General features: G+C 36.1%; 1 protein-coding gene across 11 annotated transcripts in view; it reads right to left on the reverse strand.

The window, feature by feature from the left end:
• IQSEC1 (IQ motif and Sec7 domain 1) overlaps positions 1–21,866 on the reverse strand; it is a 273,968-nt gene that overhangs the window by 11,119 nt on the left and 240,983 nt on the right. For all 11 annotated transcript variants that reach the window (XM_026857677.1, XM_026857676.1, XM_026857666.1 and 8 more), the window contains 7 exons: positions 17,340–17,501; positions 12,980–13,102; positions 12,042–12,208; positions 8,656–8,795; positions 7,025–7,054; positions 4,624–4,749; positions 2,823–2,922 (listed from right to left, as the gene is read on the reverse strand). In XM_026857677.1, coding sequence (XP_026713478.1) covers positions 2,823–2,922; positions 4,624–4,749; positions 7,025–7,054; positions 8,656–8,795; positions 12,042–12,208; positions 12,980–13,102; positions 17,340–17,501 — 848 coding nt within the window. The remainder of the gene's footprint in view (positions 1–2,822; positions 2,923–4,623; positions 4,750–7,024; positions 7,055–8,655; positions 8,796–12,041; positions 12,209–12,979; positions 13,103–17,339; positions 17,502–21,866) is intronic.

The following is a 21,866-nucleotide window of genomic DNA, read 5'->3' on the forward strand; positions in this document are numbered from 1 at the left end:
TTATGGACATCTTCACAATAAAAGGTAGATTTTTCAGCAAACTGTCTTTGTTTTTTTTTCTAGCTGTACAACTAAGAATGCAAATTTTAACAGCTGGTCAAACGTATCTCCTGGCTGAGACAGAAGTTTAATTTACAGAAAGCTAGCTTATCATGAAGATAGATTCTATTGTAGAAAACAGAATCAGCCTTTGCTTGAAGCACAGACCTGTAGAAATGGGGTGTCAGAAAACCTTAAAATGTGCATTCTAATTCACAATGTTTTCTTTTACTCAACTGCCTGACCTTATTGGTTTGCTAAAGCTCTCAAATATTTACTTACGTATTCAACCTGAAGTTCAAGTGCTCCCATGTACTAAAAATTCATTCCCTCAAGAACCAGCAGATGATGTAAGGTAGTCTCTTCCCACAAAGCCATTAGGTTTCAACAAGACTTAAAATATTAAGAAACAAGTGAAAATGCTACACTTTTTTAAAAGGATATCTTAACTTCCAAATCAGAGTTGCAACTACAAGTGAAGCAAATCCATTTACCATTCTCAGGTGAAAAAATGTGCCAACTACCACAAGTCTCATAGGGTACAGAGGGGAAGGAGGGAGCAAGAATTTGGGGCTTCTGCCAGGTTCTGATATCAACATCTTGCACAGAAGTATCGTACAGCTGACCTGCTTCTGACCACATGACAACTGCAACTACCTTCAATCAAATAAAACAGCCGCCTCAAGTCGTCTGCAGCTGCTGCCGTGCAGAATACAGCCAAATGGTCAAAAGTGCAGGAGTCTGGTGCTAGGCAAGCTAACAGGTGGGGAGTGGGTATAACACCATGTACCCTTTTGAACACTGACACTGGATATGCAGCAAACAGCTCTAGAAAGTGAACCACTTGCAGGGGGGAAATGTTTATGAAACCAAACAAGAAAACTTGGTAACCCTGAAGTCACATGGGCTACCTTCACATATGAACAAATGAATGAATTTCCACATACTAAACAAATTAAAATATTTATACTTCTCTACATTGTATTGATGAAGTATCAGGAAACATACAAGTATTTCATTATTTCTCATACACTCTCTCTGAAGTGCTCTACTCTCCCTTTATATTTGTCAGTGATTTTCACTGAAAATGTAAAATATGCTTCCCCTTATGGCCTATTTATTAGAGACATATGATATTATTTTCCCCTTTAGAGCTCATCTGTCCTGCAATGTAATTGACTTCTATCATTACAAGTCAATTCTTCTATCATCAGTGTCAATGATATTGTTCAACCTAACCACTAGTGAAACCAGTATTTTTGTTGCTTCTGCTTTTGTGACATCAAATTTTATTAACTTGAAACCAGCCAATTCCAACAGCTGCTACACAGAGATTTACTGAATGGCATGGCATGATGATGCTGGCCAAAACACCCCAGACCGTGTCAAGATATGAATTTTACAAACCAGGGGGAAGAATACTTCTTTTTCCCAACTGGAAAATACTGCATTCCACTTAACGGGCATCAATATTCAAAGTACAGTTAGCTCACTGATTCACTGTAGTGAATTCACCTTAGGAGCCCAACTATGTCTATTCAAGTGTCTCAGTTAAAATGCCTCCAGCTTACTGAGAGGAACCCAACCCTTTACTCCTAGTTTCACTATAGATATTTTTGTTTACAGATATTTTTGTTTCACTATGGATATTTAAGTTCACTTGAATAAAGTGTTTCTACTTAGCATGCTTATGAGTTTAAAAAAATTATTTATTTGACTTGACATCAGAGGAATTATATATTCTATTTTTAGTACAATCCAGATAGAAACATTTGGCCTTCCTCTCTAAAAATGAATTTTTTATCATATAATATGTGCACAAGAGACAGAGAATGAATGTGTATGCATATAAATAACCCGCAGGCTACATCGCCACTATAAACTCTACAAACTCTTCCTTTTTGAAATCTCCAGATGCTTTGACTCAACAACAGAGACTTCTTTTGAGCGAGATGAGCACTGGAGCACATTCTCAAGGACAAGCAAAAACTACGAGCCTTCCACAACAGAAAAGCACAGAAACTACTGAATGTCACACTGAACTGTATCCAGTTTATGATGAAGGTCAAGGTTTGGTTCACAAACCATGAGTCAGGTCAACAGACTGTCTCCCTACGAACCATACAAACAACTGTGCTCTGCTACGTTATTACTGATGCTGCCTCTGGGCTTAAAATCAGAACATAGCAAACTATTTGCTTTTTGTTGGGCTTTTGTCTGCTAAAACTAAGCTTGACAAATTTTAATGATAAAAGGAATATCAGATTGATGCAGATAACAATTGACATAAACAAAAGGTGGCAGAAAATACAAACTTTAATCCAGAATCTCTGCTTTGTATTTGTATGAGTATACATTACCTAGGCACAAAGTTAAGATATAAATCAGGAAAATAAATTAAATAGTGCTTTGAATCACACATATCATTATAGAAGTAATTATTTATCATCATACATTCAGTATATATATACACATACAGCTAACTGTACCACTGACTCAGCAACAGATATACTTGTTCCTTTACAAATGTTTTATTCAAGTATTCACAAACAACACATTTGGCTAGATTTGGCTTCTGACTACAACCACAAAAATCCAACAGCAGTCTTGCTGTTTCTCATGCTGATACCATCTTGTTTTAAACTTTAGGGCTAAAGTAAATTCAGAGCAATTTTATTCCTAAATTCAGAATCAAGTTCTATCCATCTCTTTCACTCACACAATTTTTTATTTTATTTTATTTATAAATAAAATGGTCATCTAAAAAGAGAGGAAAGACTTACACTGGTTCTCAAAAAGAAGAACTTGCATTCCATAGAGGGAAAATGACTGTCGAAAACTGTATGTAACTGAGTTCTTCTTCTTTTGAAAAATCTTGGTCACCTGAAAGTCATCAAATAAACAAAATGAAATATTGCTTTTACCATATTTGTCCATGGAAAATCACTGTTCTTAAGAATTAGCATACAAGAAAACATTTTATGACAAAGAAAGCTATAATCTGCCAAAAAATATGAACTTGAAATTTTTTCCTTTTCTCTTCTTTTGCAACTAAGGTATTTAATCTACTAGTACTGAAAAAACAAAGCTAGCTTTGAAGCACTGGTATCTCTTAACCATAAGGTTCAATATTTTATCCAGATACAACGTCTTTGTGTTCTCTATTCTCCAGAACTCTACTTCTTGAAATTCCAGAAAGAAAAAAACCCTGCATCCTTATTGTGCACTGTACAAGATAGCAAAAATGTAAATATGTTTAAAACATCCTTTTAAAAATAACTTAGCTACTACCACATGCTTTTTTCTTAGTCTGACTACAGGCAGGACATGACTATGGACCTCTCCACACAAGTTTAATTCGTAGCCCTTATTCTCAGGTGCTGTGACCTTCCAAATCCACTTCACTTCTGTGTAGCTCCAAATAGTGTCTTACACTACCTCATCCAATGATGCCCTGTTTTCCCTATGATTGGTACAGCACCTATCACAACAAAAGCTCCAAGTCTAGGGAAACCCTTTCTTTTTGCTACCATAGCAGTAATATACTACTACTTACTGTTAATTTTGGGGTTCTCCTAAAGTGTGAATGCAACCACTATTTTATAACCAAGAGGTTTATTTTTACTAGTTCTTTCTAATTTTAACTTTTGGCGATGGCATTTTACTGGAACTGGCAAATTTGGTCTATGTTACTCTCAAATCAGTTTGATAAAACTACTGACATCTGAGTAAATAAAAAACAACAGAAAACATGCAACCTGAAGATGACAATGTTCCATCATTTTACACCCAAGCTCACCTTTATAACTAGGAGGTTATACTCACAGTCAAAAGGATTAATTTTTAAATTTATTTACTTCCTGCTTTTAAAGTCTGAAGGTATGCAAAAATTACATACAATAAAATTGTGCATCTGAAGTGCACCTCTTTTTTACAAAACATAAAATAATTAGTTTATTTCTTAGTTCTCAGGGAACAGACAAATACATTCCAAACTGGAGTGCAACATTTTTTCCTATTTTTAAGAATAAATCAACCAAATAATTCCAAGCTGTCACTATATTTGTATGTCTGTTTTACAAAAGACTGGGTCAAGTTAAATGCAGACAAAAAAGTAAAGTCAACTGTAAAATGTATTTCAACATATCCTTTTCCTATTTCAATGAATAAACATATCAGATTCATAGAACATTTAAGGAATACAAAGTAGTATGTAATTTTATTTTTCCAGAAGTAACTTGAATTTATTATTCATGGAATACAAAATGTCTCCGTTTTCCCATTAGGGAAATGGGTAAACTGGAGATAATTTTTGTTCTTTGTAGTAAAAGCTATTGCACCAAAGTACTTTCTGACAATAGTGTAGTAACCAATAAAAGGCTTCAGTTTAAAATCAAATCATAGATAATGAAGAAAATAAAGAAAATTCAAATCTTAATCATCCCAAGATTGTTGGAGTGCTGAGTGATGATAGGCAATAGATATTTATTCTTAGGAATGCTCATGCACTTAACTGCCACTAATTTCATGGGGACAGGCGGTTCTGAATACCCCACTAGAAGTCTATCACCTGAAAATACATACCACAAGAAGATCATTAAATAAAAATATTTCTCGCTGGTGCAATCCAAGCTTCTGAGGTTTATTTGGATCTGGAACTTCAAACAGCCTACAGTAGCAAACAAGCCTCCGGTGGGGTAGAGAGAGGACCTATTATAATACAAAAGCTGATGGTTAATGTAGCAATATTTAGCCAAGAAAGAGCATCTTTCATACCCAGAGTCTTATTCTGAATATTTCAAATATTTTTACCTCTAAGCCCATTAGACTTTTTTATCAAAGGACCAACAACAGAAGGATAAAGATTTATATGCCACAAACTTGCATGACATTCAAACTTCATCAGAGTTTTTATATAAAACATTCTCTAACAGCTTGCATTCTGTATATGGATGCCAATGAAAGTTTTACTGGGGATAGTTTTACTCTATGAAATGGTAAAACCTTGAAAGAACTTAAGATTAAGCAAGTGGGAGCTCAAAGCAAAGGATGTTTGCTTTCATGAGCATTTTTACATAACTTTATTAGAAGAAAGGATGCAAAGCAACTTTAGCTTTTGCGAGATGAATACACTGATGTTGTAGATTACTTTTTGTCAGCCACTGAGTTAATTCAATTTGTTCATTTCCTAATACCAAGGAAATGGTGACGTCAGGAAAAAGTAAATGCATTTCTGGCTGATTTTCTCAAGCTGGCAAGAAAACCAAGAATAATTTTCCATTTTCTGGTTTGAAATGTCTGCTGAAGCTATCTCTGAAGCTGCTGTTTTCAACCTAGTGAGACTTCATTTCTTTCAAATGATATCATCTTGTCAACAATATTAAAAGAAATGCCTTGAACTTTTAAAATTTGAAGTAGAGAATATTCTTTTGTAACTAGACATATATTTCATTTATAAATTATACTTCTTTATAATTCCTGGTTCTGCATGAGAATTATGAGATTTATTAGTCAAGACTGTTTATGCTGCTTTTTCATCCACATGAATGGGGGGGTGGAGTGGGGGGAAAAAATTGGGGAAAAAGAGTTCAAGATTCACTATCTGCCCTTGTTCCTGGTTGGTTACCAAGTCATTTGGTGAGATACCAGTTTTTCCCCAAAATCAAATGATAACTATACTGAATGATAAAATGCTAAAGCAGTTATCTGTGGCATTAGCTTAATGACCCTCCCTGAACTTCCAAGGATTTAAGAAAAAATCCCGACATGTTTTAAAGGAGCCAGTGTGGTGAAGAATGGTTTCTATTTTCAGGCTATTCTTGTAACTGAACAGCTTACATGGCTTCTCGGTGAAAAGTGGCAGGAATAAATGTTACATGTTCTCATTCTCTCCCACCTCCAGACTTAGTTTCCCCAGCACATGGCAGTCTGAGGTTTGCTACAGCAAGGTAACAAAACCCAAGGGTAGTCACTGAGCCTATGAACTTGCAAACAATTACAGTGAGCTCTGGTATTGAAATTTAACTCTAGACAATGCTTTTGCTCATAGCAGTGGATGATGCGGTTAAATTCCCTTACACCATATTTTATAAAGGTCACATCGTTCAGTTTGTTTTTACAGTCCATTGGTACTGCTAGACATGCATCCCTGAAACAATGACAGGTACTTCACTTCAGAATATGAAGCCAGCTTTGCGTGATTTTAATTGGTTATACAGAAAAAGGAAAAAATAGAAGACTGAAAAAACACATGAAAGTTTAAAGTTCCTTCTCTGGATTGTCCTAAGTGAAGACATTAATGCAGAGTGCAGTTATAATTGAGAACAACAAAAAAAAATCATTAAGATCAAATTTGTATGAGGTAATCAGATTTCTGAGCACTATGTGCACTCTTCTGCTATGAGGTGGTTTCTTTGTTCAAAACTACTAGCAATAATGTTTTCATGAAATTAAAGTAAGTGGAATACTACATTAAATGAATAGATTTAGAAATATTACTGAATATGCCAATAACTTAAATCTGGGATCAATATTTTGTCAGTTCATCTACCTTTCAGAAGAGAACTGTTGAATTAACTGCCAACATCTTTCTAGAGGTCATTCAATGCTGAAACGGATCAGAAAGATTAAACACACCAGGGGCCAGGTGGAAAGGTGAGGTGCAAGTGTCATTTTACTGACTTGTTTATTCATTACTGGCTGTCTAATTTCTACATTGATAATGGCATTTGAAATGCATAAAAAGCATACTGGAAAAAGGTCTAGAAAACTCTTGACAATACATTAAGCATCTCTGGGAAATATATTTTTGAGGAGTTCTTTATACTTTGGAGAGTTATTACAACAAAAATAGGAAAATTTTGCTTGAAAGAAGCCCAATTTTTAAAAAAGTTAAAATGTAATAGAATGCATTATTGCCAATTTAAGAAAATGCTGCCAGTTAAAATGACTATAAATTTTGAAGGAGTATGAGAGAAATACCTACACAACCAAGTCCATGATGCAGAGATCCAATCTACAGTAGAAAGACATATACAAGTTCATTAAACTTCAGAGAAACACAGTACTGTATCATAGCAAGTAAATACGTCACGGTCTTACTATGACTAAATGCCTATAAAGTAAAAACAAATATTTCTATCAATAAAGACTGTTGGCCTTTTCCTATTTTCTTTCACACAGTTAAAAAGTCTCTCAACAGAAGAATCCTTGAACCTAGGACTCCATTGAGGGCATTGTTTTCTTAATCCCATTTAATTTACAAGGTCAGGATTAGTTTCAGGATTTGAATTGCCAGATGCCTGAATAAAAAAGAACCATGAAAAAACCCATCTCCCACAGAAGCCTATACAGAAACCTAAATCCCCAAACAATTATGGAAAAGAAGTTTCATATGAAAGTGTAAGTGACTGTCAAATACTGACTTTAGAGTATTTATTTCCCTTCTCAAAAATATGTAAAAGGTTTTATTAAGGACATTTTGCTTTCTCTCTCCCCTGCCTCTTCCAAGAAATCTCCTCAATATTTCCTTACAGAGAAATAGAGTAAATCTGATTTTTTAAAATTTTAAATTCTTTTTTTTTTGTGGTCTCTGATTCTCTTTCCCCCTCACACATTGCGACTTGTCTGAGAAAAGATGACAATTCAAAGCTCTTTAAAAGTAGTAGGGAGAATCCTGACATCCATGCTCTCTTTCTTAGTAAAAAATCCCCTATCCCATCAGTCCCTGCTGCACTGAAGTTGCCCAGACCTGATATAAAACTGATGTAGGACATCAAAAACATGCAAGTCTACTCTTTTTTTGGCTTTGTTCTGGGCTGCCTTTGAGACTAACATGAAGATTTTCAGAATATGACTCTAGGACTTGAATTCAGGAGGGCTGTGTGTTCACTGTCCCTCTCCACATTAAAGATTACTGTTCGCATGTCAAATATTGGTCTTAATATCTGTGTTCACTCAACTCATAAAACAAAGGGGAAAATGGTGTGGCCTTCCTTTTCTCTCTCCTTTTCCAGCAGATGCTTTAAAGATTAATTTATATAGCAAAGTATTTCAGGATTTTTCCCACAAAGCAAGAGGTATCTTTAATGCATTAGAATCCTTGAGACCTGATTTCCAGGTAAGTTCCGAGACAAAATGACACAATCTCCCCTTACAAATACAAGTTCACAGAGCTAGCTGCAAAGCTGGGGAACACACTGACATGAGCAGAAGTTCTCTATTACTCTTGTAAATTATGGAGCCATAACTAATAGCATAAATGCTGAAATAAGATTCTCTGTAACATCACTTTAAAAAATACTTCAATTCTCTTGAAACAAATACAAGAACTGCCTAAAATGCAGATATTTCAGTGTAATTTCAGAATCATAAAGCTTCACATAAAGAGTTTAAGACTCGTAATGTCACCACTCATGAATACCAGGCTGCATCATCTGCACTGTGTGAATACTCCAAAATTAAAACCAACCTTACAGCAAACTACTTGGACAATTTCTGCTTTTTACCATTTATCAACCAATTTATACTTTTAAGCAACACATTTCTGTATTGTTCTGTCCTGTACATTGCCCTACATGCCCTTAGTAACTGACAGGCAGCGCAAAGTGAACTTACCGGTTTCTTTCCTACTATGAGTTTTTCAACCTTCTGGACTTGGGATACATGATCCTCATTCGTCTTCAGTTCCCGTTTGCGGATTCGCTCATAAATGCCAATCAGCATTTCTCGTGGGATATCCTCACCATCATCCACACCTGCAGCAGCCAACAGTTTCTATTATTAACCTGGCTCTGAATGATCTAACAAAAACTGCTACTCCTCAGCAATGTAGGCTTCTCAACAAGGAGAGGATAAAAACATGGGCAATCTTTGCTTCCTCTGCCAACAGTAATGCCAGTGTTGCCTAAGACTGACTTGTTTATGTTTTGCTTTATAGCTGCCAGTACTCTGTCAGCTGATGTCTCCTATGCTGACCTTGTGCCTACCTTATCAAAGCAGCAGAAGTTATGTTACTCATTACTGAGGCACTGATTTTTTGTCCCAAAGCTTGCTGTCCCCAATATGTCAAGACATTGATGGAAAGTGCACAGGTTTGGGGTTTTTTTTATATTTTAAAACTCTAATCTAAAACTAAGCCATGAAAAGGCTAATTTCCTATGTACATTCTTTTTTTCTTTTAAGTTTCCTCTGTTTGGTATTAAAGCTCAAATGCGTTAAGTAACCCTTTAGACCCTAAAATCTCCATATGTTCTCCTCCTAGGAGTAATACCACTGTGAGGAAACAGAACAACCATGCAATTTTGCCTCTGTCTCAATGTTACTCAACACTGTGTTCATAAAACAATTTTCTAGATGAGAATCTTATGAACCCCTAGTGAAATTAATATAACCAATATTTCCCATATGATTTAAAAAACAGTTTACTCTGGAAAACTAAAATCAACAGAATAGCCTAGTTACAGTATTATTGTTTACCACTGTATGATTATCACTGGCATGTCAGCATTCTAACAAATGCCACAGTATCTTGAATGCTTGATCCTGAATTTTTAATAGCAGTGGAAGGAGTCCAATTTCAATAAGTGATTAAAGTGGGATTTCCAGAGGACAGGGAGATCCGTGTCGATTTTACAAATGGATTTTAGAGCAATAACCTCTTATCAGAAGACAAAATATAATATTTTGTCACCCAGTGGAACAACTGCCCACATAAAAAAATTCTGTGATAGAATACAGTTTCTTTGCAACTAGAAGCAAGCAAACCAGCCTCTGTTCTGTTCCACATGAGCAAGTCTTGCACAGACCACCCTTTGGAATGCAGTCATTTAAAGTTAGAGGCAAGGTAGCCTGTTATAAAATTGCGTACAATAAGAAGAAATTGCTGGCATTCAGGCTGGAGCTCAGAGAAAATACTGTATTTAATACAACAAATATAACTGTAGTATTATGCTAAGAGATGAATATCAGTCCTTTTTAATCTTTGTGGACTTTATGATAAAATACCAACGCTAACTTAAATTTCCCAAAGCTAAAACATCTGCTTAGCATAGATTGTTCATTAATGCCTTATATAAATCTAAGGCAATAAATCACCAAAGAGGACTTTCATTTTCAAGATCTGAAATTCCAGAACACCACAGGTATTTTTTGTTCACTAATACTAAAATGAAAGCACCACATGCACACGTAAATTCAAATTGCCATGCATCTGAGATACGCCACTGTATTTTTATATATTAAGCAACTTGATTCTGTCTTTTGGCCATGCAGCCCACTTTTAAGATATCGCTGAGAAAATGGCTGTTAAACAATACATCAGTTCTTGCTGCTGCCTCCAGTAGTGGGCCTGCTCTGCTGTCACACTGCTAGAACCACTGCTGCCAAAAGGAGAGAGACTGTGCACTAAGTCGTGCTTATCCTGTGCTTAAAAGCAGGGGGAGGAGGAGGAGAGGGTTGTAATGACTGAGCAGGCAATTTTCCTGGCCTTTGCACAAACACACAGTAATGGAACTATAGTAAAAGCTGCTTTTCCCTATGGGCACAAACCATCTTAAAGGAAAAAAAGGGATGGGGACTTCAGCCTCATTTTATTTCTCGAACATCTGAGTGCTCTTCTCTGATAAAAGGTAAATGATGTCTGATCCATTCTTCCTTGAGTGCCCAGGAATAAGAGGAGGTATCATCTCCTCGTGCACAATCTTCCTCCTCAGTGCTACAGTGACTACTTCCTGACAGGCAAAGAAAAGTAATGGTCGAGCTGAGACTTCATAAAAACCTGTTCTTTCTCACCAGAAAGAACCAGGATAGAAAGATCTGAGACACAGATTTGAAAAAATAACTTTATTTTTCTGGCAATCTAATTGCAGGCTTAGGTGTGCCATAGCCTGGCAAAGAGTGCCTTTATCGGGAAATACACCAATGAAGAAAAAAAAAAATAAAAATGTCTGTGTTATTTACTGTGTACCTTTAGGGAAGGTTTTGGAGTTGGGATTTTTTTTTCCCCACTGAAAATGTAAATCTTCAGTTTATTTCCAAAAGTCCTCATCATGCCATAGTGATTTGTGTTCCTTAAGTTGCCAAGTTTTCTGTGGCAATACCTAACACACAAGTTTCTAGTAAAGTCATTAATCTGCATCTCTTAAGAATGTGGAAAGCTGTTATGTTGCTTTGGGTCCCAGGTTTGTATTTCTCTAACAAAACCACTGAGACAATGGCTCTGTCTCCTCTTCACGTCTACTGAACAAGAGTAAGAAGTTTATGCTTTTGAAACCAGGGAGGGAAAGAAATTTCCTTTTAGAATAAAACTCTAAAATACATAAGAGACTTGACTTGTTCGTTTTTTTCAGAACAGAGATCTGATAACCCTTGTAATACACTGGATACGGAGAAAACACAAACTACAAACTATGAAGACAGCATCTCTATAAGAATTCATTAGTAAGCTTATGCTGCAGTGTAGTGGTGTAATTCACTATCTAGAAATCACATTCCTCCTCTCAGGAATAGTCTACAACATGTAGTAACACTATATGAAGATTTATATACCTATAAACACATGCAAATACATTCTTTGCAATGGAATTTATTTACCTTCATCCATGTGCATAGACGTTGTTGTCTTTACAAGCTGCCCTTTGACTTTGTGAAGGGTGTAAATGTGGCAAATTCCAATTACAGCTAAAAATTTGAGGTACTGAAAAATTCTGATACAAGGTAATGGTCACTCTTCAGCTACATTGAGAGAACTAGGAATAAAAGGACCTGACAATACATCCACTCAAGACAGACAAGATAAAAATGAAAAAATACCATGTGCTTAGTTCTGTTTTTACTATTCCAGAAACAACTAAAGCCTGTAAAAATCACAGTAGTTTTAAAAGTCAGGTGAAATCAGAATCAAGTGCCCTGCATTTTCTCTTTTTCCCAGAAGATATCTGGCATCCCTTCAATGACAGTTACAGGGAAAAGCTTTCACAACATTCATGGTAGAGTTTGCTTACCCCTTAGATTTTTGACAAAATCTTCCAGCTTCATTTTGCGTTCTGGTTTCACATTTGGGCTGTACATATCTGTGTTTAGCAGTATGATGGCAAAAGCTAGAATGAAGATGGTATCAGGATTTCTAAATTGTCTGACAACACCTGGATTGCAGATACAGTATCGTTGGCTGTAAAAAAGCAAAGAGGGGAAGCTGTTAGAGCTATGAATTAATATTCTAATTCCACCAAATAAACCAACTGCCAGATTCTAGAGGCTGGAGCAATCTATTATTCGCATTCTGTAGATATATTTAGCTTTCCATCTACATATATTCATAAGGCAATCCTAGAATGTGGAAGGCTTTTGTTTTATATTACCACTGTAACTCCACTTAGTACAGATTCTGACCTACAATAACTTCAGTATTTAAATTTTTTTTTGGAGATTAATACCTGTTGACACCAGGTAAGAACACAGCATTGATTTTAGCTTACTGCCACATGAAGATTTACATGTCATCCTGCCCTGGATAAAGTATGCTTGTGTTAATATTAATAAATTAATTAATATACATTAATTAATATACATTAATAAATGTAAATGGTCTTACAATTCCACTCATATAAAATATTATATCCAAATATGTTGTTAGAGATATTAAAAAAAAAATCTGTCAATATCTTTTCAACTGATGCCAGAAAGAACTTTTAATTAAGAAACCTTGCTACATTAATACAAATTACATATATGAACAGCACCAGCAAATAAAGCTGCCTATTTCATACTTAGCAAACACACCACAAATGACATGCTGTATTTGAAACAGTATGTAGCTCACAAGGACACTGCAAATAAGCAGGGAAGTAACTTAGATACACTCAACTTCCCCAGTTCTCCAGTCTGCCTGTTAGATGACAGCAGGTTTCTGGGGACTGAGTAGTTTATTTCAGCATCATACCTAAAAGCTTCAATGAGCCGCTCTACTTTCTGGGCTTCTCCTTGAACACGGATATGAGCCTGAAATTTCCTGAGTGCTTCATCCAGTTCCATTGTTGAGAAGTCCATCTCATCCACAACACAGCTAGAATAAAAACATATTGCCATTGTGTCTTAATTTCTAACAACAAGGTACTAGATTTCGAGACTTAAAAATCCTTTCAATTTTCCATCTCTTGTAGAGATTCATGGAGTTTCTTCTGAAACAGTCAGCAGCAATTGCAATAATTGTAGGTAAACTGTGAAGGAAGGATTACAAATAATGGATCAATGAGAATGTGTAAGCATGTAAGCAGGCCCTTATTTTTTTTTAACAGAACAGTTGCTGGAATGACAGATGTCTGTCCAATGTAAGTGACATACCATTGCCAAGAATAATTATTGGGTTTGTGCTTCCAGGCCAATCAATTATTACAACATGTATAATAATAATAAAAAATAGTTTATACTGCTCAAAATGTGTTATCTCAAACAGCCTGCAGAAAGCACAATAATCTGTACAAATGGCTCAGTGTCTAGGAATGTTCTTACATAGGGAATAAAAAAACCCCAACCTTGTTTAGATACTCTCTTACTATTACTGTAATTCTCATCTCCCCATCATTTGCCCTGTCTTTCAGTTAACATTTATGGAGAAATAATTGGTTTTTTGCTCTGAAAATACAGTGCTGACAATAAATAAAAAAGGAATCAGTTTAACAGAATCAACAATGTGAACTATGTCATCCTAATACTTTCTTTAAAGACTACTTTAAAATCAGCAGCTTATAAATTTCCTTTCTTTAAACTTAGCTTTTAGTTTTTAAATAATCAGACATGAATCACTGCAAGTAATAACACTGTAATGCAAAAACCACAGAAAGCAAGCACCATCCAGTTTTAAAAGCCTTTTCTTAAATGTATATTGTATATTTATACAATGATAAATTAGAGTAGCTCACATTTTTCTTCTAGTAACACTGTAGCTAACATAGATTAACACCAAGGCAATTTATTCATTTTGCCTTGAATGTTTTTCCCTTTATGCAGAAGCACAATGAAACAAACAGGTTTGGCATTTCTCACGCCCTTTCCAATCCACACCTAAACCCCTATTATCAGTTCTGCAATAATGGTCACAGTCTTCCCACCCATTGTAAGTTCTGCAACACTTTCAAAAGCTCTTTTCTCCTTCAAAGGTGTAAAGCACATGTGCAGACAAGCTGGAATCAAAATGAAGTAAATGGAAATGTAAGGACCTCCAAAAACATGCTGGCCAACAAAATAATGAAGAGGGATCTTAAACAATCTTTTATATGAACTGTGGAGACAGCAGATATACCATCACGGTCAATGATCTTAACTGGAACAAGTATTTTTCTGCAAGTATTTTAAAATAGTAAACAAAATTGGTTTTGTAATGACAAAAAAGGGAACAAGTTATTTCAGCTAGTTCATTACAGCAAATGAAAACATGAAAGTAAGTAGGATCAGGCACACTTGTTTAGTTTTTGTTACTAGTTAACAAAATGATAATCCTTGATAATAGTATCATGATCACAATGATAAAGAGAATGTGATTATATGGACTCTAGTCACTGCAGGAAAACTTGAGTACATACTTACTGTGGGTGAATAAACCTGCACTGAACCACCACATCTTCACTATTAGTTATATGTCCCAGACAGGTAAAAGCAAGAAGCAGCTAGGCAGATAATTGAAGCTTCTTCCTGGGAACTACCCCCTGCTTAGCACCTCTCTACAAAATTTAGGCAAAAAAAGTGTAACATACCATCTTCTGGGTCAGTGCAGCTGCAACTGCCCTGGTTCTCTACTGTACCACTTGCAGGTGCACTTGCACGTAATGGACTGAAATGCTGGCGTCCTATCCACACCAACAGAATGTCACGCTTCCCCTGCCACTTTCAACAGTGGTTCTTTATGGTGGTTTTATTTTATTCTTTCTTTGAGTGACTCTACTTTTCTAATGCAAAGTCAAGACAGAGAGAAAGTCAGATCCTCAGCTACATCTCCATTACATCAAGCACTCCTTGGTCGGGCTGAGAGAAAGCTGAGGCTCACTGCAGAACAGCAGTGCCTTGGGAAGTGTGGCTGATTTGCCCCAAACGCTGGCCAGGGCAACATCACCAGCTATGCCAGCCACACCCCACCCAAACAATGCCTTTACACTTCAGCTACCGCCAGCTAGCCACTACAGTAGGCCCAGAATGCAGCTCTTGGTCAAAAATTTTGGCTCTCTTGAATATTTTCTAAGCTCCAGTGAAAAGAACATTTCAAACAGTTAAAACACCCTAAAATTTACAGGATCTGGGACACTTGAACACGAATAAAAGCGAGTCACTTGAAATTAAATTGTGTAACAGAAAAAGGATCATATGTTAAAATATCTTTTCTATGTAACAACTTATTATCAGTTTGACAAAATCTACCTCCAGTCTGTAAATGGGTTATTTAAGATGAAATACTATTCTATTGTCTCTTTTTAAGAAAAAATACTTTGTTCTTTTTTGCAAGCAAGATTCTGAATGCTATCAAGAGAACTGTGTCACTTACCAGGTGCTCCTCACCCCAAAGCATAGCTGAAATAGCTTATTTAAGAATAGATTAATTTCAATAAAAGGATTGTTGTGGGGTTGTAGTGATTATGACCTTACTCTTAACAATTCACCTATCACAGATACAGTATCTGGCTTAGCAGAGACACACTTCTACTTACCCATATTCTGCTAGTCTGTCTGCAATGGCGAGGGCAAATGATTTGTTCAAGATCATAAAATGCATCATCTAAGATTATAAATCATCTTGTCCTGAACCTGTACTGTTTACTTTTTAAAAAAATAGAAAATACACACTCTTTGGAAAGTCTTCACCCTAGTCTGATTCATAATTGCAAAATCCAGACAATCATTACAAGCAGCTAATAATGACTCATGCTGAATGGGGACTGCATCAAAATCAAGCCATATTCTATTGCTCCGCACTGTAAGGCTGGCTGCACGCTTTGGTACAGAGGCTGTTCCACTGCTTTCTACTGAATATTGTACTATTAAAAACGCAGCCTTTAACAAGGCACAAAAAAGAAAGTGAGGACCTCTTTCTTTTTTATTGCCGGAATTATTAATACATGCCAGCTATTAATACATTAGCTGTATTAATACAGTGGCTAAGCTTGCAATTTCAGATACATATGAGAGAGTAAGTAAGATCAGGATGACTGTGGAGAACGTGACCAACATCTCTGCAGTATGAAGTCCACGAGTAGTCTCTAAGAAATATGCAAAGAAAATGTAAGGTGTTGGCAGACACTGTATCATGATACATAACCTTAAAATGTTTGCAGTGTATCAATGTTATGGCATCAATACTGTGTATCAACATTCAGTCCTCAAGGAAGACCGCACCTATACACCAATGCAAATTTCAGCACAGCTTTTATCATACACTGGTTAAAATCCATGGTCAGAATTCTTCCTAGTCTTCCTTAACAGGCAAGATATGGGGGTTTTTGCTTTCATTCTCAGCAGTTTTGTTAAACATCTAACTAAAATTTTTATACAATTCCTTGAACGAAACTGAACTAAGATGTATTCATGTTTACAGGTCGGTACAACAGATACCAAAAAAGGGAAAAAAAAAAAAAGCCCCACAAAAACACGTTTTAAATGAACACCCTCTTAAAATAAAGCAACTTCTTTTTTGGTCTGCTCTGTATATCAGGTTTAGAAATTTATGACCAAGCTGCTAAAAGTCTAATTTTCTGCTTTCAATTTCTTTGGGTTTTAAACCACTTTTTGTTTATCTAATCTTTTGGAAAAGAACAGTTTGTATAGACCTTGTCAGCATATGCCTGTACACGCTGAAATCCCTGTTTATCTAACATCTGAGCCATTTGGCTGTAATAATTATTTTCATGTTCTGTTACTGATGAAACCTTATGTTGCATATAATATAATTTTGTTTCATTCAGTAAATTATTAGAGAGCCCGAGGAAGGAAAAAGACTTTGAAATAACACACTCTTAATACTGATAAAATTAAAACATAAATTTAGAGTAAACGTACATGACTACAGGGAATATAAATCCTTGTAAGTATGTTGCTGGATCAATAACAAAAACAGTAACTTGGCTGGAAAGCAAAGAAATAAATATTTGCAGAGTGCATGTTTTCCTTCTCAACCCTTAGAGTTTTCCTCCTCCTTCAGAACAAGATCCAGAGATAAGCACAAACCATTCAGAGATCATTACTACCTCTAGCCTGGTGAAACATCTTACCAATACTTTAAAATATGCTTACCTCCTCCCCACACACGCAATACTCACTCTAAGACATCCCGGTTGAACTGTTTTTGCCGATTTCCCAAAAATTCTCCAATCATCTGTCTGCTGAGACCTTTCCTTTGCAGGAGAAAGTGGGCAACACCAACTGGAGTGTCAGGCACAAAACCTCGCTCAATTAGGTACTGGACTCCTTTTTCAGGTTTTCTGAGGAAAAACAAAAATACAAAACTATTAATTTTCTTCCATTGGACCTGAAGGCATCTGATTAAAACATCACAATAATTATGCCAGTCACTTTTGACTAACATACTACTGGGTTACTACAGTTTCAGGATAAATATAACCATCCCGTAGAACATGCCGTTCAGTGTTAATAGCTTATTAGCTTTGAAACACATCTTTGCATGTTATTACACATTTCCCTGCTCCATAACCCTTCTGGAGAGAAGCTTTATATGCAAGCAGCTTCAGGCATGAAAGTCAAAACACTTGTCAATGCAAAAGACAAGCCCAACAGCAGCTACTCAATGCTCCTGTTGCTGGAAGAGCTCCACCTTCCTGAAACTGAACTAAAAAGTTGCCAATGACAAACAGGAAACAAAGAACACCCCGGACCTCCCACCCCCCTGCTGTTAAAAGTTACATTTATTGAATGAAAACATCTGAAGAGATATAACTTGCAAGATGAGAATAAAAAAATAAGGGAAAAAAATAAACTCAGTCATGCAAAAAGAAGCAATTAACAATAGTGGAGCTCCCAGTTAATTTAGAGTGGGTTTTTTTTCTTGTCCTTTAACACAACCATTGCCCCCCAGATTTCTCTCCCTCAGACAAGCACCTTTACAGTTTCTAGAGTATTTTACATCTCTCCATGTGTCACCTTCACATTTAGCTGTAGACATCTTCAGATCTCAAAACAAAGCAAGGCAAAGCTACTCATTTTAACGTATGAAGAAGGATGTATAGGGAGGAGGGTTAGGGATTGAACTGATTTCTGGCAATAGAATCTACTGCTTATAAAGGAAATACTGCTTACATTTTAAAGTGATGTAAAATTCCCCTCACAGCACACTCTGCACTGTGTCTTCCAGCACTGTGACACAATGGACTACCATAATTTCTTTTAAAGATATTAAAGGGAAATCTTTATAGAACCAGTAATTACATCATCATCTTTATTTCATAAGGAATTATAATGTCCACCTGTACGAGTGAATGATTTGCAGCATGCTGCATGACCTGAAAGATATTTCCTTTAAGGCAAGCAAAATCAATTTCAAAGGTCAAGGTGACCGCACTATTTTTATACAAGGTTGATCGTACAACCATAACCCTTCCTCGGGGTTTTTAATTGCAAATAACATTACTAAATAGATCAACATTCAGTTCTTCTACTCTTTTACATTACACTATTATACACTTAATACCCTATTAAGAGTTAGATAGATCAGAGGAATAGAAATAATTTAATCAAAAGGGAGTTCTCAAATCTCAATTTCTTGCATCAGGCTCTGTGGCTCTTTTCATCTGAAATAAGATTACAAATACGGTCATCCTTTAAAAACAATCTTGTGAAATTAATCTCTTTCATACTCAAAAAGTACTAATTTTCTTGTAATGTAATTGCTACATTCATATGCTTTTGAGTTGTATTGCAGAATTCTTAATCTTTCTGAATTTAAATTCACAGCATCCAAAAAAAGCAGGAATAGTTTTCTCCATCCCCCTTGTTAGTGAGCTACATTTTTCCATAAATCCAGAGCGATACAAACCCAGAAGAGTTCCTCTCCAGTAACTGGCAAAACGGAAAACAAAGAACAGTATCAAAAAGCACAACTTGATCCAAAGACCACCTTTTCTTGAATACAGAAAATGCTAGATCATTACTTGTACAAAACCATGACTTGAATTCTTACCACCCCCATGCTGGAGTGAAGCATCTGGACGTTTTGCAGTCTGCAGTTATTTGAAAGTAGTCCCATTTGTAACAAAAGTTGTAACATGGAAGCAGTGTAAACTCTGAACTGTATTAACATAAAAATAGTACCTGAAAACTCTGAACTGTAAGCATAAAGACTACTCTTTCCCTATTTGATAAATTGAACTGTGGTAGCAGTGGCATAAACTTTAGAGTAACAAACCTAGAAGAGTCATTTCCACAGTGAAGAAACTTCCTTTCTAATTCATGACCCCACCCACTGAGTTTGCCAACTAGAGATCAATAAACCTGTGTCAAATATGACATGAATATGAATTCTGAAATCTGTCCTCTAAAAACTGTCAACCTTGTTGTGCTGCTCTAGCTGTAAACCTAGAGGGTATGACTGACCTCAACTGAAGAGCTACTCGTGGGTTCAACTCAGTCAACAGTCAAGCACCCAGACAAAGCTGGTACAGAGCTACAGATAAAATAAAGAACTCAAGAAATAAAGGACTTCTCTAGACAATTTATACTACTTGTTGAGAAGAGACCCGTAACTTTCTGTAATGTTACTTTGCTCTTTCTTTGAAAGTTCCCATAGTCACCACTACAACAGGATTTCTTAGAGCAAGCATTAACCAGACAATTGTTCTTAAGAACAGAACCTATAGCTTCAGGTGGGCTTCTGGTACCTCACCCCAAGTAATGACAGTCTCAGTAGAGTATATTCTGGAGGACTGCATAAAGGACAAGTAGCCAGAGGGAGCTGGTACCACTGTGTAGTTATTAGAGCAAGGCAGCCTACAATGTTTTCAGTTTTCCTATTACCAAAGTGAATATTATCTGGCTTACAGGAGAACTCTGACGGTTAAGGGTCCTATGGGAATGTGCACAAATGAAGTTCTAAATAAAATAAGTTTCTATGGCTAAATGTAACCATTAAATATCCGAGGAATAAAACTTTTCTTATCCAACAGGTATCTCCCTAGCTTGCTATTCAGCTCAGAAATGCTAATTTTGTTCTGGAAGTCCAGCTTGACGGCAAAATTTCTTCACATTTCTATTTCTGATGATCTGAAAACTTGAATTCATTCAGAACTCTTGACCAAGAAATTGAATTTAATATGAACTAAAGTTTATCAGCTTACTGGAAGAACAATCTCCTTAAATCACTTTGCAGGCTAAAGAGGTTCAGGGGGTTTAATTGCTGTTGTAGGCTCTCTCCCACCCCCACACCAGGTGTGACATTATCTTATTCAACAGGAAAAGTACTTAATAGAAAACTGATTTTACAAGAGTGTTCTGAAGTACTTCCAGTAAAGCTGTGAAGCTAACAATAGTGAAGCTAAGGATAGGTTAAGAGAAAAATGTACACAAGGGTGCCTTCCCTCTCTGTCTTTAAACACAAGCAATATTTCCCCTCTTTTCAAATTCAGAGCAATTGAAGAACTAAGCAGATTCGTGGAGATTTAGGTCATCCTCAACCAACATCAAAAATCTCAAATATTACTAATATGAAAGAATTGCCTCTTAAATGCACCAAGTGGACACGGAGGTTGCGGTGTTAACTAATCAGCAAGCTACCGGAAACTCATCTGTGCCTTCCCAATGAAAGGCAAAAAATACTAGGTGGCTGACAGGGTTTCTGGGAGGGCAGGTTTTAAGACAACACAAGCAAACAGGGATTCTACTGCTGTAAAACCTGCTGTTTTAAATTGGACAAACTTTCTTTTTCACCAAACCCTAATTTTCCTAAAGTGTGTGACTGGGTGCAGAAGAGAGTGGGACATGAAAGGGTCATGGATTTAACATGAGATGGGCCATCTGACATAAGTTATCCTCATTTCTGCCTACTCAGAACCGTTTTGTACTTACAACTAAGAGTCTTTTGTGATTAGGAAAATTCCCATTGATGGCTTGTTAATTACACCTACCAATAACAGGGAAGATGAGAAGTCTATAAATAGCAATCATGGAAACTGCATAAGCAGAGCATTTATTTTCAGATTTTAATACATTAACTCATATCAAAATACACCCTCTAAAGCTAGAACCTTATATAGCTTATAATACACATTTAGAGAACTTTTCATATTTACAGGATTGCTTCCAGAATAAAGCTTAAAAATGTCTCCTATCTCAAAAAACCCCCCACAAAAACAAACCCAACGAAAACAAAAGGAACCTACCAAAAGAAAAAAAAAATCATCAATCAACTCAGAAAGATGTGCAAAACCATATTTACATAGGATTCTCAGATGTTGCATAAAGGGCTAAGGAATTTGCCAGAAATGGATTAATAACAAGATCTTTAGGATGGTTTAAGGTGGCTTTTAGAGGAAAAACATCGATGGAGAAAGTAATGCAAACTTCAAAATAACAGATCAAAACAGTGTAACTTAATAAGCACTCTTAAAGAGTACTGGTCATACCCAGTAAAAAATGTCTTTGTGTGTTTCTGAAGGCAGGTTGGATCCTGCAGCAAGTTTTGGAAAGTGACATCTTTAAGAGGAAGCAAATTGCAGAAATGAAGAGTGCAAAATCACACAGACAACACTTTAAAAAACACGGAGCAAAAAACCTCAAACCCCAACCTCCCTAAGAACCCATTCCCTCTGAAGTGAGGAACCTTAACAAAATGGATGCAG

The sequence above is a fragment of the Athene cunicularia genome (genome assembly GCF_003259725.1).
Source record: "Athene cunicularia isolate RWA chromosome 12 unlocalized genomic scaffold, athCun1 chr12_part1, whole genome shotgun sequence".
Lineage (NCBI taxonomy): Eukaryota > Metazoa > Chordata > Aves > Strigiformes > Strigidae > Athene > Athene cunicularia.